The 16327-nt window shown below is 38.9% G+C and overlaps 3 protein-coding genes across 7 annotated transcripts in view; 1 reads left to right on the forward strand and 2 right to left on the reverse strand.

Moving 5' to 3' along the window:
• The window catches only part of lsp1b (lymphocyte specific protein 1 b), a 20070-nt gene continuing 3743 nt past the window's right edge, over window positions 1-16327 (forward strand). For 2 of the 5 annotated variants that reach the window (XM_043243206.1, XM_043243205.1), the window contains exons 1-13: window positions 1-265; window positions 2163-2300; window positions 2620-3055; window positions 3210-3319; window positions 4233-4298; window positions 4365-4581; window positions 5902-5940; window positions 7364-7407; window positions 7973-8054; window positions 8472-8606; window positions 9453-9551; window positions 10100-10192; window positions 10331-10421. In XM_043243206.1, the coding sequence (XP_043099141.1) occupies window positions 207-265; window positions 2163-2300; window positions 2620-3055; window positions 3210-3319; window positions 4233-4298; window positions 4365-4581; window positions 5902-5940; window positions 7364-7407; window positions 7973-8054; window positions 8472-8606; window positions 9453-9551; window positions 10100-10192; window positions 10331-10414 (1602 nt within the window). In that variant the 5' untranslated portion in view covers window positions 1-206 and the 3' untranslated portion in view covers window positions 10415-10421. Of the gene's footprint in view, window positions 266-2162; window positions 2301-2619; window positions 3056-3209; window positions 3320-4232; window positions 4299-4364; window positions 4582-5901; window positions 5941-7363; window positions 7408-7972; window positions 8055-8471; window positions 8607-9452; window positions 9552-9669; window positions 9725-10099; window positions 10193-10330; window positions 10422-16327 lie in introns of those variants that run through there. The other 3 variants (XM_043243209.1, XM_043243207.1, XM_043243208.1) reach the window with 3 other exon arrangements.
• Window positions 10428-14865, reverse strand: LOC122347978. The gene has a single exon (XM_043243204.1). The coding sequence runs from the start codon at window positions 14558-14560 to the stop codon at window positions 11654-11656; it is 2907 nt and encodes a 968-aa protein (XP_043099139.1). The 5' UTR covers window positions 14561-14865; the 3' UTR covers window positions 10428-11653.
• Window positions 14719-16327, reverse strand: part of LOC122347949 — a 3651-nt gene continuing 2042 nt past the window's right edge. The window contains exons 3-4 of the mRNA XM_043243184.1: window positions 14828-16032; window positions 14719-14724 (exon numbers count right to left, since the gene is read on the reverse strand). Coding sequence (XP_043099119.1) covers window positions 14719-14724; window positions 14828-16024 — 1203 coding nt within the window. The 5' untranslated portion in view covers window positions 16025-16032. The remainder of the gene's footprint in view (window positions 14725-14827; window positions 16033-16327) is intronic.

A 16327-nucleotide genomic window follows, 5' to 3' on the forward strand; every position in this document is an offset into this window, starting at 1 on the left:
AAAAACACATGGAGAGAGACAGAGGAAGGGAGTGAGTGGAACAGAAAGAGAGAGAGATTGACTAAATCCTGCTCAGTGAAAGAAGGGGAGCACATTCACACCCTTTAGAGGACTCACAGGAAAGGAGAGAAACACAGTCAAACATCATTTCAGTCACAGCAAGGCTGCTGGGTTTTCAGTAAGGAGAATCAGTGAAAAACAAAAACATGTCCAGCTCAATTGTACGACGACATTCCAGCAAGAAAGGATTGGAGAAACTCCAGAGGTGAGATGATGTTAATTTGTTCACATGTATGTGTGTGTGTGTGTGTGTGAATGCGTTTGTCTGTGACCATTTGGTCAGAGTCTTTGGTCTTCAGAATCACACTGGTCTTTGCCTTTAAACTGATTGCGCTGCAGTTCATGAAATCCTGTTTTCTAAATCTTGACTTTTATATCCTAAATCATGACTTTTAAACTCTTAATGTGCTCATAGTGAAGATCTGTTATCTAAAAATGCTGAGTAGCACCGGACAACCACTAGGACAGGATGGATTTATCAGGCTGAACAGAGGGGTCAAGAGGGGAAACAGAAAAGGACTTCTTTCTGCTGTTTATCTGGTCTTCAGGGTGTTCAGGGGAAGGGTTAAAGTTCTCGTGGGTTGTTTTGCAGTCACTTAATATTTCATACAAATTCTACAGTCAAAAAATTAATGGGTGCGTATCAAGTGAAACCCAAATCATCAGGCTGCCCCGAGGTTTTGAGTGCATATGATTGTGTTGTCAGATAGTTATGAGTGATGTCATGAAATGATAACGTGTCTGTAGTTAAAGTTAAATCTGTCCCGAAGCCGTCCTAGATGGCTGTTGTTCACACGGCACATGGTGAGTCAGTTCATGACATCATATGAAACGGCAGTGACAGGCTTCAATAGCTTCTTTTATTACTGGAATGTTCCTGAGGGTGGTGACATCATCAGATCACCCCCTGCTCTAAATCTGCTGGATCTGTGATACAGAGCAGCGGCCCCCTCCCACTCTGCCCTTAGGACCCAGAGCTCCTCTAAACTGTGCCGGAAAATTTGAGCCATTCCACCACCCAGCCGGTTTGTTCAACAAAGGAAAGAGTGCAGTTGTTATCAGTATTATAGATTAAGGCTACGTTCATTTACTCAAAATGTTTTGTAACAGATTCTGTTTAAGCAGAACGTTGGTTGTTAAAAGAACTTGACTACTCTGAACTATGTGTTTTTCTTCCTTCATTTGTTTATGAGTAAATTAATTTGATTCTGAAATTAAGATGGACTGTTTACTTAAAGATATTCAGAATATTGTTTGATGATTTATTTCACGGTCACGGGTCTAAATTAGAATCACAGGTTGAGTCAGTAAGAGTTTTTCTTGGTGTTTTTGAAAGAAGTCCCTTTTGATTAACAAAGCTGCATTTATTTGATCAAAAAATACCAAAAAAAGTATAATGCATAAAAATGCCACGCATCTTTGAAGAATAATAATAAAGAAAAAAATTGTACTGGCTCAAATTATGGTGTTGTTTCTTTTGTTTTATTTTCTGGCTTGGATTTCACAGAAGATAAATGGTGTCAGTATATAAAGTAACAAAGCGTGCCTTTGTTGTTCATTTAGGACAGGTTATAGAAAATATTTGCAAACAGCGCTTCAGCTCCCGGAGGCATGTGTAATATAATCTTATAAGCTTATACAGTCTTCATTGATAAAAGCACAGATATATTTTCTGATCTGTAAAGAAGAATAAAAGTGTCTAGTAATCATCCACAATTGTTGTAAATACTCGTTGTTTCTCTGCAGAATTAGTTGTCCCATTTGTTTTGTTTAGTTCTCGTAATATAATCCCCTGTAAAGGAAGGCAGTGAGCTATTTCCTGTCACTGTGAACCGTTCACTTCCTGTCCATGTTTGACTTACTTCCTGTCCATCCCTGACCCTACCTTCTGTCAGATGACCCCTCCTCTGGTGATGTATTATTGTTTGATCAGTTGCAAATGACTGTCTAAAGATTTTCATTGCAAAGTAAGATCATATATAATACAGCATACTGTATACAAGTCTACACAAATGCAGCATGCATGATTTAGCTATACACATCTCTTTCTGAAATGATTAGGATTAATACTAATTTGTGCTATATGAATTGTTACTATGCAGAATCACTGTTCAGCGCAGTCTGGAGGATGCAGAAGAAATTGAGAGAGAACGACGACGGCGTGCAAGAGCCAGTTCCTCTACTGAGCCTCCTATGACCCCACAGGGCAGCCCCCGCACTGCACTGACTCTGGACAACCAGTTAGTTTCAAAACCTAAAATTACTTACTCTAGTCTTTATCAAATACACAGAAGAAACTGTACTCTGTGTGTGTTTGTTTTGTTTCCATGGAATCACAACCTTCAGAATCTGGCTTAAGCCAACTTTCTCAATCTTCTTCTTTGTGTGCTTGTTAATCTGTTTCTATGTGCAAATGTCAAGACCACACCTATTCTATTCTATTCTATTCTATTCTATTCTATTCTATTCTATTCTATTCTATTCTATTCTATTCTATTTAAACATACTCAACCAGTCACATCCCAGTGAGAGGCATTTCTGTGTTTTGTTGTATGTTAGGAGTCAGAACGATCTGGTTCCAAGCTGTCCATCCTCTTTGGAAGAAGATGAAGGCTTCAGTGATTGGACACATCTCAGCAAGCGCAAACAGGGACAGATGGACCATAAAGATGAAGAAACACATCTCAACGGCTCCCGTCACTCAAAACTCCAGCTCAGTTCCAGCTCTGCTCAACAAAGCAAACTGCATGATAGAAATGCGTATGACAGCGCCCCATTCATACAGACAAGACACCCCCTTTCAAACCAGCAAAACCTGGATGAGGAAGGTGACGATGAAAACTGGGGTGCCAGCAGGGAGAACATTAAGACAGCAGAGAGGGAGGAGGGAGAGGCTGGACGGTGGTGTGTGAAGGAGGACGATCCAAGAAGGGTGAAAGGTCATGAGTCATCTTTCTGGAAAAAACAAAATCAGAGCTTCGGCACAGATGAGAGGGTATGATATTTAAGAAGGCATAGGCACAAGATACAAGAACAAGTACATCAATTCTTATTTAATACATCTTGCCCTTGAACCCTAAATATAATCATGCATCACAAGCAGTCTTTCAAGTGGCTAATGTATGCTTCTGAATTTGCTGTACTCACAGAGAGAAATGAAGGCAGAGATGAAGATTTCCTACACCTCCACAGTCCTCCTCCAACAGAATGGGAGACAATACAGTACTAATGGACAAGAGAGGAGGAGAACAAATGACAGGTACAGGCATAGACAGGTGCACATTTCAACAAGATCAACAAGATGTAACTGTATATACAGTTACAGCTACTGCAAGCTTAAACTGATCTTGACTTTAGAAAATAAATATGCTTTATTGTTATGTTTATATAATTATATTTATTTACTGATGTATTTAGGGATGGAAATGGACATCTGAAAAAGAGAAGTATTGCTTGTTGAGGGAATGAGAGTTAGGTTATGTTTCAAATGACTTTAAATCTCTAAATGACAGTTTGCAAGGAGCTCTTTCTCCTATTCCAGTCTGTCACAATATTAAGCAACTAGGATACTGCTTATACCACTCGTCAATCATGACCATTCATCCAGTATCCCACCAACATCATACTCCATTGCCATTTTTTATTTCTACAAGGGATTCTGTGGAAATGCATCAAATTATATGCCAATAGCTTCAAGACAAAACCTGAGATATGGATATGAGTTGACATTTTTCAGTGGCTGTGATATTAAAAGGCCATGTATGTACAGTGAAATATAGACAAGGTGTGGCATGTTTGCAACACGCAAACACAAATATACAGGAAGAGGAATAATCTGCTTGCAAAATGATTCTGTTGATTTGATTCTTCGAATGAATCACTCAAAAGCCTTACAAACTCAGTAGCTGGATTGAATTAATATGAAGATTTGTATCAGACAAAACATTTCTGTATCAGCATCTATCGTACGATGTAAGAGTTACCCATACAGTGCAACATCCTTAGCACACTGCAGGAGAACCGTTTGAAAAGAATGTGTCAATGATTGGGCAGCAATAGTGTTATGTCGATACTGGCTCTGTGTTGAGAAATAACATGAGAAACTAGGTAGGTTTTGCAATTTCCCCAGAACAAATGTCCTTCCTGAGTTCAGCCTGTTTAATCTTTATTAGAGAACTCAAGATACAGAGCAACATGGACTCTTCAGTCGATTCAGCAGCTGTCAGCAGTCCAGAAAGGTAAAACAAATTCAAATTCATGTGAGGTTAAGGATTGTTGCCCTTTCTTAATCTTGTTGTCTTTAGTGTGTCTGAGGAGATGTTTGTGAAGAGCAATGAGGAGAACCAGCAGCACAGAGACGCTGGAGATCAGACTCATGAGGAGGTGCAAAGGAGAATGAGAGAGGAGGAGCGAGAGAGGAAGAGGAGGGATGTGATGGAAAAGTTGAAGAGGTTGAGTATATCCAGTGGAGATCCAGAGGAGCCCTTTAGTCCTCTCAGCCCCAGGAGCCCCTCCTACATGGTAAGCAGGGCATCATCGTCATTAGATTCATTACCGATACCACACATGCTTGTTAAATAGAGTTAAAATTAACATTAATATACTTTAGTTTCATTTCATCTAATTATTTGTAATTGCTTTTAGGCATTATTATCTGATTCACAATTTTTAACTGCAGAACAGTATCTGCAATGATTGGTGTTTTTATAGAGAAGTTACAGAGTTATAGTCTCTTATAGAGAAAATGAGTTAATGACATGTGCATTCATGTGTTTTGCACGTGTTGGTCTGGGTAAAGGGTGTCCTGCAGGCTTTAACTCCAACTCTTATTAAACACACCCACCTGAACCAGCAAATCAAGACCTTGGAGGACAATAGCATATGTGTATGTGTTAAGACGGTTACCTCATATTACTATGAATGATATAAACTGACAATCACCAATTGGTCATGACATCAATGTGGGTGTGGTTTTCCTAGAAAACAATATTCATCAGACAGTTCATGTGAGATTTTTTTTTTTAATTATTATTTAAATGTGAGTTTGGCAAGCTGTTTTTGAGAATTCAGTATTTCCTTATTTAAGTGGAGAGGAGCATGTCTGTAATAGCAGCTCAGTGGTGTTGCAATCTTTCTTTATTCAGACTGACTTTGTTCAGGATTGCTAAAAACCTCTAGTCAGGAAGGTTGAACTAACACTGCAGGAAGGTGGTCCAGTAGCAGGACTAAACACCTCTGCAGGGTCTGGGTGGTCTTGTTTGTTCAAGTTGGAACAAATGTCTCCAACATTTGTCCCCAAATCAACAAATGTCTCCAATGATAATAGAACAAAAAAAAAACTACATTATAGTGAGGTAATAGCCCTATGAAGAAAACTTGTTTATAAAGGGAATAAATAATACTTTATTATATTTCATTCACCCAAAAAGGAATTCCGTCATCATTTACTTTCATCACTGTCATCATTTTGGCTTACCATTGACTTCCATATTATTTTTCCCCTACTATGAAAGTAGTCCCCTACTTTTTTCAAAATATATTATTTTGTGTTCGGCAGAACAAAGTCGATTCGAACAGGTTTGGAACTACTTGAGGGGGAGTAAAAGATGACAGAATTAAAATTTTTGCGTGAACTATTCCCTTTCCCTCTGAAATTGTATCCAGTATCTTCCATGTGCTGTTTGCGTGACTCAGACGTCTTCCATGTGCTGTTTGGTTCTAATCTTTTCCTTGCAATGGTGGTGTGGGTTGAGGCAGAAAGATGACAGAACATGAAGCATCTGCTTTACATTGCTGAGGTGCTTTGTGTGTGTGTATATGTGTGTTGCTTGCTGGTTTCAGGCTGAGGGTGAGGAGTGGCAATCAGAAGGTACAAGCTCGGTGAGTTGCTTAATATGTGCATGTGCATGACAGCACACATTGTATGTTAGAGTGCTTATGTATGTCGGCTACTATGCATCTTAACTTTGCTTTATAGAGCTGTGGCTTTGTTTTGCATTTGTTCTGTTCATGTCTATTGTCACGTTTCCTTTCATCTTACTTTTGCGGTGGTCCGATAAAACTAATCCTGATACACTGTACATCTCAAGCAATTAGTGATACATTTTTGACTGTATCAGTATGCCCCAGATAGTTATGTTTGAGAAAATAATAGTTCCATTTTAAAGGGATCCCCAGGTGTTATAATAATAATAGCTTAATATAATGTAAATGATGTGTCTCACCGAAATATGTAATAGAACTCCATGAAACATGTATGTTATTTAAAAAAAAAAAAGTTTCTGGACTATGGGGGGGGTGGCATTATTTTATGTGCATGTGTCGATGGCGTCGAATGGTTGCACTCGGTGAGCTTTTTACCACAAGACAACTGAGAATAAACAGTTCAGAAAATCCAATTCTGTTGAGATACCATTGGTTGTGATATACAAGGGCAACAAGAGAAGCGATACATGACTTTCCTAGTCATTTTCCTAGCAATAAGAGTCAGGCAAATTAATAGGAAGACATATAATGTAAACAAATAAAAACTTCCTAAAGACCGTTTCTTTGTCCTCTCCACTTTAGCTCTGATGCCTTTGACTCTTTTAGTAGACCACAGCTACCGTAAGAACATAGAAATGCTATGCCTTCCCGTTAGGATGTTTCTTCTCGTGGATTTCCTTCGATATCCAGGGCATTTGGACTACTTGTGGGGATAAAAAATCATGGTACGGCATTTGGTTTAAGCATATGCTTATAACCATCACGTCCTGTAAGCTCTTTCATTTGCTGTGATCATCATATCAGTAATTTATTTTTCGAGGTGTGTATTCTGAGTTGTCTTGTTCACCAAGTGAAACCGTGTGACGTCATCAGAATAATGGCGCCCACCACAGTCCACAATATGTCTGTTTTTTTCATTTGTATTTTTGATAGCAAAAATGAATCTTTAAAGGTCTTGAGAGTTTTTGTAGCTGAAATAAAGGGCAACGGGAATTTACAGGATCAAGAGAAGTATATGTACAGCCAGATACAAATCCCCAAGTTAAATTATGAAATAAATCTGCTTACAACATCAATGGGCTGAACTGCCCTTCAGCATTGGCTCAAAGTTTTGACAGACTATGGCTTACTTTGTGCAATCATCATCTGTTACCCAATGAAGTTGCACTGTATTTCACTTTTTTTTTTTTTTTTTGCCTGTTGTCTTGAAACATTGCACAAAATATTGCCCTAAGCGTTTTCATGCTCAGTACTGTAAAGAGTCTCAAATACTCTGAATCTGTTTACTGAAAAATGTTCTTTTACTGTTCATCTACAGATTACCGAGAGGACTGAGTCCCTAAACCGCTCCATCAAAAAAAAGTAAGCAGACTTCTGGAACACACATACACATTGAGAAGAAAGGGCACAGGTGATTTACTGCATGATTGTAAGAAAAAATTCCCCTCATAGTATTGAATGTGAGAATAAACAGGGGTGAATTATTGTTTTTCTGTGCTATGGTATGACATCATGGGTTCATCAGTGTTTTCTCTTTGATCTAAACACCACACATGAATGATTCATTCATGAATGAACAACTGTTTGAAACACGGTTCACCTTCCAGTCAGGCAGACGTGACATGACATGTTTCTTTTCCTATGTATCCTTTGCCTATTCACTAAATATGAAATGATGAAGGATTGGTTTAGTCGTTTTTCTTTTTGTGCGTGTATCAGTCTCAAAATACAATTTATCACCGGGGTATTCTTTTCCACATTGTTCTTTCTTGTATGTAATATAAACAGTGTGCTTCACAGTGCCTTTGTTTATCTTGAACCACTGTATTAGTCATAGTGCACTTCATGTTCACGCTTGTTCTGAGATGGTCTGTGTCTTGAAAGAACAGTGGTGCTTTAGTAATGTTGCATCTGCTTGTAAAAACAGGAACAGCATAAAGAAGACCCAGCCTCCCACGATCATCTCGAAGTTAGATGGCAGACTGGAGCAGTACAACCATGCCATTGAGGTGAATTACCTTCACGTGCACTTGTATAAGCTCAGTTTCATAGTTAAACCTGTAAATGCACCTGCTTTTGCATGAATTCATATGCACACACTCTTGTTATTACCACACCCAGTGCTTACATTCACCTGCTCTGGTGTTTATCACTGATCTCCCTGCTGTTCAGACACCCGGCATGTCCAGGCACTTCCTCTCTTAGTCATGCTGACACGCTCGAACATTGTTGTTTTCAGCCCGTTCTGTTTTCCCGCCACCTAACTGTCAGGAAACATTTAAGAGCCCCATGGCAAATGTGGGTATTGTGGAACCAGGTGTTACTGTGCTTTTATTGCAGAGTCAAGCAGGTGTTTTTTTAATATGTCCCAGATAACGTCATATTTCAAGTCATACAGTAGTGTGTGTTTCGTTGTGTTTGTGCAGGAGTCTTGTAAAGAGGGCAATTTAGTAAAAGTTATGGACGTCCTAACACCACCAGAACCCGTATCTGCTCGGAAGACCCTGTTTGAGGCGGGAGAAGCCTGGAATCAGAATTCAGCAAAGGCTGTTTGCTCCAAGGTTTATACAGTTGATCATACATTGATCATCTACTGTTTATACTGTTTAAACACTTTTTGTCATGTATGTGAAAGGAATAGCTCACCCTAAAAATTTACCCTTACCTCACGTCATGCTAATCCTGTATGACTTTCTTTTTTTCTTTAAACCATTAAATAATATATTCTCAATAAATACTATATTCAGAATTTTCTTTAGCCATACAGTGAAAATCATAGACTATTGCAAAGATAACATTTTTGTCAGTCAATATCTGGAAACAGTATGATTGTTAACATGTCTTTTGAATTGATATTTTTACATTTTATTTTACAACAAGTTTTTACTTGTCTTGAAAAAGGAGTTACTGACAGGTAACAAAGTTGTAATTTAGCGGTACAGATGTTGTCAGTTGATAAACGTTTTAATCACTAGTCTTCCTCCTTGCTAACTTTCAGGGAAAGTACCTTTTAAGTGAAAACTTGTTGGTAGTTTGGTGATGGTGAAATTAAAGTCACGCGACTCTGGTGTAGTTTACTTTAAAAACCTACATTTAGCTTTTTACCTCAGGTAAATGTATTTAGGCTTTAAAATTGATAAAAGGGTGCTAGTTGTTTTAGAAGAAAGTCATACAGATTTAGAACGACAGAATTCTCATTTCACCAGATTCTTCACTGACACAGACTCACATAGTGTTATCAGTGATTGTTTAATTGCTGTAGCTGAATTTCTGTTCCCTTATGAGATGAGTGCACAGTCATGTTGTGCACAGATATGTTACATATTCTTCATCATTCTGGCGTGACTCTAAAAAGTGAATAGGTAAGTATTTGATTAAATAAATGATGGCTAATTACTCTGATTCAGGACACAGAGGGGATGAAGGTGGGTGTGGCAGATCTAATTAACCAATGGGTGAAAGGAAACAGTGACGTCAGCAACAAAAGCCCCTCCTCCAAAGCAGCTGTAAGTTTACATGATATACAAGTGTCTGAATGTTAATCGCATAATTTCTGAAAACAGCCAATAGTAAATTTCCTTCTGAATCTGTTGTGCCCTCTATCTTCTTTTTCTTCATCTTTAGTTCTCTTCTTTACACTTTTCTTGTGTCTGATGTTCTTCTCATCCTTTTCAGGAAGGTAAACAGTTCCTATCTCTTTTTTCCTCTTTAGACTATTTAAAAAAAGTCTCACTCTTTGCACTCTTTCACTCTTTGAGATTGATGCTTTGAGAGTTTCAAAATGTCTGCTTTGACTCTTTTTTTTTTGTTTGTTTGTTTTTGACTTATAGGTTTTAGCTGGATATAATCAATAGAAAATATGAAAGATGTTGTAAGGTTAAAGTTCATGCTGTGGCAAGTCATGTGATGGGAGAGATCTCTGAAACAAGCTTGTGGTTTAATGGCGCCATCTAGTGGTTACGATCTAAACATAGATGAACCCTTTTGATTTTTTTGCAGTAAGATTAAAAATTAATCTTTTGTAACTTTATCTTACTTTGTGTGTGTGTGTTAGTGTCAGGATGTTAAGGCTGGTGAGGTGCGTAACATAAAATCCATGTGGGAGAATCTGGGTGATGCCTCACCACAGGATAAACCAAATGCAAAGGTACATTATGACTCCTCATGGTACTAAACCATGATCAAACTTACTGAAACATTTACAGAAACAACCTCACAGAAACTTACCATAGATTAAGTAATACTTAAATCCTCTTAACTTTTTTTTTTTCTTTTTGACCTTCAGGGTCTGGCTGGAAAAAGGTACAAATTTGTTGAAAGTGGGCACGGGAAATATGAGAAGATCTTCATAAATAAAGACTCAAACTGAAGAACAAGTAAGAAATTTACTTTATTAAAATCTTTTATTCAAAATAACAAAATATAAACTCAGCGTTTTCATTACTACACAGACGTTATTCATGCTTCATAGAAATTCATACCAAAGTAACTAAAATATGATAATGTGCTGTACATTACATCTATAAAAACAAACGTACATACATATAGCTAGATTAAAGTACTTTATGGGTGTACAAGGTCTGGCAGTGTATGATGATTCATTGTTAAAAATTGTTTATTGTGGTTTCTTGCTGTTATCGTGCAAATGCTTATTTGCTTTTATCTAGGGTCTTTGTAGCCAATTGCAGTAGTATACAGAAATAAGTCTCAGAACTGTGCCAAGGTTGAAATACTCTGAGCTATGTGCATGTGGCGTGAGTAAAGGGCACGACAAGGCAGTCGGTTGGGTTTTACAACAGAGATCCCGGAAGTGTAAGGGCTGCAATAATTACCAGCTTATAAAGAGTTTTCCCCCCCAGCAGTCCTGGGTAGTATTCTGTAAATCTCACATGCCTGCTGTCAGTATAATCTTGCTCAGGAAATTAATCTGTAAGCATGAAATCACTTGCAACATTTTGTTAGAAATGGATGTATGAAAACATCCAACCCTGGTTTTAAGCTTAAAAAAGTGAATAAAAATCACACATTGAACTATTTTTTAGAAGACACAGGGATCATGATACATGTCTTATTCCATGATCAGCATCTTGAGATTTAGATTTTTTGTTTATCATATTCTAGTTGTATTTTACCACTCTTCCCTCATACCTTTTTTTTTAATATGAACAGCACCATCATGTCATAGCTCATTCTGGCTCTTGACACCACTCAAAACGTCACATTCTGAAGCTCTCTATTCTAAACATGTCTGCTCGCACCACCCGGCTCAGCTGACGTGAAGCAAACCTAAACCCAACATCCATCCCCTCGGATGCCACGGCGCACTCTGAGCCACTTTCCTTCTTTGATCATTCTCACCATTACGTTTTCAGTCCTTGCTCACTTCCTCACTCGCCACATCCCGAACAGCTGCACCCATCAGTTGGCCTCTCAATGCAGGAATGCACTAGGCCTCTATTTCTGCTGACCAGCCCCCTACTGCACTGCTCACAGCAGAGCGCATGTGCATAGCTTATTTGTCTCACTGTTGTTGATTTCATGAAATAAATGTACATTACTACAAAGCTACATAATTGTACTTAAAACCACCTGTACATTTGAAACGCAGTCAAACATCTGCTGTTTTTTCTGTAGATGCACCAAATCCTTTGGCTGTTCTGTTGAAGTCTTTCGGCTCTTCATCTTTCTGTTTGCGCTGCAGCAGCCCTCTTTCAAAAGCAGTAGCAATTTTGTTGAGAGGTTTCGCAGCCGCCTCCTTCAGCTTCCGGGCATCAAACCGCGGACTGTAGAGAAGAATGGGCAGGCGATGGACGAAGGATGGGACTATCTGACCATCATTCTCTAATTTTTTCTGCTCATCCTCAGTTTTGTTGCCTTGTATCTGCTTCATGATGTTCTCCTTTGTTGCAAACATATGAAATAGTACAGCATCCCACATTTTTGTTGCCCTGGGCTCATCTTTCTTTTTCACCACATCCAGTCCTCTCGATGATTCTTCTTTAGCCCCTCCGGACTTGTCTTTACCACTTATATTTATATCTGCTTTCTGGGCATTTTTCTCAACCTCATACTCTGGAAAACTGGGGGCCTCAGGTTCAACGACCATGTGTTTTTTCAGCCTTGTCCAACCACTGAGCTTAGCTTTCAGACCTTTGGGTTTCGGAGCACTCTTTGGTTCATCATTTTGCTTCTTCTGATCATCTGATGCGGGTTTAGAAAGAGTATCTTTGGTAAACTTGTCATCTTGAGTGGCTACAGCCTCATTTTGTTTTTCCTTTGCTAATGAATCTTTCAAACACTTTTTGAAAGGTTTTGAGGTATCAGACTTCAACTCTTTGACTTTAGCATCTGTGACAGAATCAGCTTTTGAATCCTGAGCACGTTGTGGCTTCACATCCATATTAGATGCTTTGGCTTCAGTCTGGGATTTTGCCGAGCTTTCTACAGATGAAGAAAGTGGTAAAGATTTGGCAGCCTTAAGAAGCATGGCAGCAAGACTATTTTCTACACTTGGAGCTTTTCGAAGAGATTTCATATTTGTAGACGGTAAAGGCTTTTGAGTAACTGAATTTATGGATTTGGTCTGCACACTTTCCATATTCGATTTGGTTTCTTGGTGCACAATATTTGACGGTTTGATCATTTCCTTTACATTTATGTGATGCATTGTTGAATTGCTTAATTTAGATTCAACTGTAACTTTAGTTGCAGCTTTGGAATCAGTGTTTGTGTTATTTAAGTCCTGTAAGTCTGATGCTAAATCTGTCAATGGATTTGGCTTTTTTAAATTGGCACTTAGGGGTAGTAATCCTTCTTTGCTCTTGTCTGGTTTAGAAGCCAGGACTGGGACTTCATTGTTAGGTGTAGGTGAAAATATTTGTGCATCTGAGGGGACATTGAATGATCTGTTTGTTTTGTTTAAAGGGCTTGGAATAAATTGCACATCGTTGTCTTGTTTCTGCATCTGCTGGCTTTTGGTTTCTTCAGGGGTTTGATTGAGTTTAGTATTGGGTTTCAATGAGGGAGGTGTTGAATTCTGGTTTATTAAAACTGCAGTTTTATTTGCTGCTGATTTAGAGTAAACTACAGGATTAGCTATATCTGATTTAGATGTATTTGCATGTTGACATGCCTCTGGTTTGGAGTGACTTGGAGGGTTAAATATATCTTTATTAGCAGGAGTTGGAGGATCAGATATGTTTGGTTTGGGCAAAACATCAGAATTGTCTGCTTTAGACATACATGAGGCTCCAGGTCTGGATATTTCTGTCTTTGAGGGAGCTGTAAAGATAGATGCACCTAACGTTGAGTGAGCTGTAGATTTAGTTTCTTCTGGCTTTGAGAGGTCTGTAGGTTTAATATCAGGAGGGACCTTAGTGTAACTTCTGGTGTCTGCAGATGGCATTCTAGAGTCTGTGACATTGGTTGAGTTTGTTGTGAGTTTATTGAAACCTTCATTTTTGGTGTTTATGATATTGCGAAGTTCATTACCTGTATTGATAGTATTAGAAGTGTTGCAGACAGCAGAATAAGTCTGATGGGTTTCTAAAGAACCCTTAGATAAGCATGATATGGATTTTTGCTCTTGTTTTGCAAAAACTTGAAATTGCGTTGCTTTCACTGATGCAGGATTAAAGCTTTCTGTTGGATATATAGATCTGTGTGCATTCTCTGACAGCACCATTTGCTGTGGGATATTTTGAACCGACAAGAAGTTCTTTTTTAGCAATCCGGTTATATCTGGATTTGGAATATTTGGTTGTACCAAGGGAAAAGGGTAAGTTGGAATTTTTTTCCCCTCTCCTATAAAAGGAGGGATGGTGATGTCTGTAGACCCTGAATTTAGTTGTCTAGGAGCCTCTGCTACAGGAGTGGGGTTTATAGCCATTCTTAAAGGTGTAGTTTGAAGCCTATGGTACATATCTTCAGGATTTAAAGATGGAGTCATTGGTTTTACTGCAGGGATTGTCTCTTGCTCCTTCAGAATTTGAACTGATATTTCTGAAGTGGAATTATTGATTGTTTGTATTTCAGTTTTGTCAGTTATTTGTACCTCTGTTTGGTTTGTCATCAAGACTTGTGAGGGCAGCTCAGCCACTGAAGCTTGTAAAGCCTCTGAGGATTTCTCTGCATTGAAATCAGATATAATGCTGAACTTTTCTTGAGCTGGAGATTTGTAATTCTCACATGTCACATTTTTTAAATCTTCTGGTGCTTCAGGTTTAGATACAGAAGGATCACCATGTGAATTCATTTTGATTCCACCATAAGCAACATATTCAGCAGGTGTCAAACCGTAGTATGTTGACTTTCGTTTAGGGATGTTAGTATCATTTTGGCATGGCCTCTGGTTGCCAATGAAGCGTGCTGGTGGTCTTGGTGACCAGTATACAGGCGTATTTATTGTTTGATAGCTTTCAGAGAGTACAGGCATGGACATCTCCTGACTTATATCTGTTGGAACAGCCTTGCCTGGTGTCATTATACAGGTTTCTGAGGTTTCAGTTTTAGTCATAGTTATTGGATACTCCTGTGGAACTGTAGATGTAAGCACCTCACATGCTCTAGAGCTTGCCTTTCTAGCTTCAGCGAGGGTCTTAGATAGGGAAACTTCACATTTAGAAATCTTTGGTGTCAAGCATTCCTCAGAATAGGCATTAGAAATGAACGGTTTTAGTCCTGTGGTGAACACAACACCATTTGGAATGGAATTCTTTATTTTATCCACAGCAATTTTTTTCAAGGCATCATCATGATCAACAGCTGCGTTTTGAGCTTTTACACTAGTCAATGAAGAAGGCTGGAGCCAGTGATTTTGAGGTATGATCCCCTTTTGGTTTTCTGTAGAGACCATTGTGTTGGATAATGTAGAGTCAAATGCAAACAAGGGCTGCTTATCTGTAGAGGCCTCCAGAACAGGTCTTTTTGCCCCGGTAACTGGGCTTAGATATGTATTTATGTGACTAGAAGGTGTTTGAGATTCAGATAGCATCCCTGAATTTTGATTAACATCTATCACAGGATTTTTTGCATTAAATAGTACTTCTCCTTGAAAAGTTGAACCACGTATCCAGGAGTCCTGAATAGGTGGTTTTGATATCTCATAAAAGGAAGTTTTTGGAGTATAAATCCTCGTTTGTGGAAAAGCAGATATTTTCTCTGTCGTGGAAGTCTTGACGTGTGACCCAGCTCTTTCCATGAGCTGATTATGTATGAGAGGTGTGTGAGTAATGGGTGCAGGTGCAACGTTTTTATATCCTTCCCCGTTGGATTGGCTCACTGGAACCTGAGAGATTGAAGGTTGTGTCTGGTAACCCGGCGCACAGACCGATGTCAAATTTGGAGCGGGAGGTTGAACTGGAGCCAGAGGGGGAGCTTGTATTTGTACTGGGGCTTGATAGGTCTGTAGTTCACCAAATGTGCCATGCATCGTCCCTTCTCTTGAGGAACTGGACTGAAGCATTTGACTATAGGCTATCTCAAAGGCCGTATCTTGGTCAGCGTCTGTGGCCTGTTCTGTGTCATCATCAAAAAGGATAGATGAGCATGTGTATAGAGGTGCTATCTGGTGCTCCAGTGATCGGGCAGGGTAAGAGTACAATTGAGCGGACAGTGTGGGCGTAGAGCTGTAGTGTGAGCTGTTGGCAGGGTATAAGTATGGGGAGGAGGAGTGACGGTAAAACGGGCTACTGGAGGGATATTGAGAGTCGAGGGTCCTGCTGAAGAGAGGGGTTTCTGGAGTCCTTGGAGGGGTGGAGTGTTCACTGTGTTCCAGATCAGGGCTGGCCTCATTGACTGGCGACAAGCTCGACCTGAATGGGATGGGTGTCTGAGAGGAAGAGCCGACTTTCTTTTTGGCGCTTTTCTTCAGAAGTTTCTGCAGGCGGGCATTGTCTCGGCCTGGTTTTGGCAGTAGAGGAGGGGGGTACTGCTGTGGAAGCAGATTAGGCTGACTACCATAACTTAAAGCCATCAGCATTTCAACACCTGCATTAAAAACAAGCCACAAATAGATGTCTGGTATTAAAAATAAAACTTCAGGTCAGACTGAATGCTAACTTTGGCTTTAAACTTGATCTTTCTTTTTCCACACAAACTGTAAATTTCACTCCTTTGGATTCCAGTAATTGGGATAATGCATATACATAATATATAAATGTATTTAAGCTGCAAAACATTTTTTGTTAAGTGATGAATAAATACATAAAAAAAAAAAAAAAAAAAAAAATAAATATATATATATATATATATATATATATATATATATATATATATATATATA

Source organism: Puntigrus tetrazona, chromosome 7, assembly GCF_018831695.1.
Source record: "Puntigrus tetrazona isolate hp1 chromosome 7, ASM1883169v1, whole genome shotgun sequence".
Lineage (NCBI taxonomy): Eukaryota > Metazoa > Chordata > Actinopteri > Cypriniformes > Cyprinidae > Puntigrus > Puntigrus tetrazona.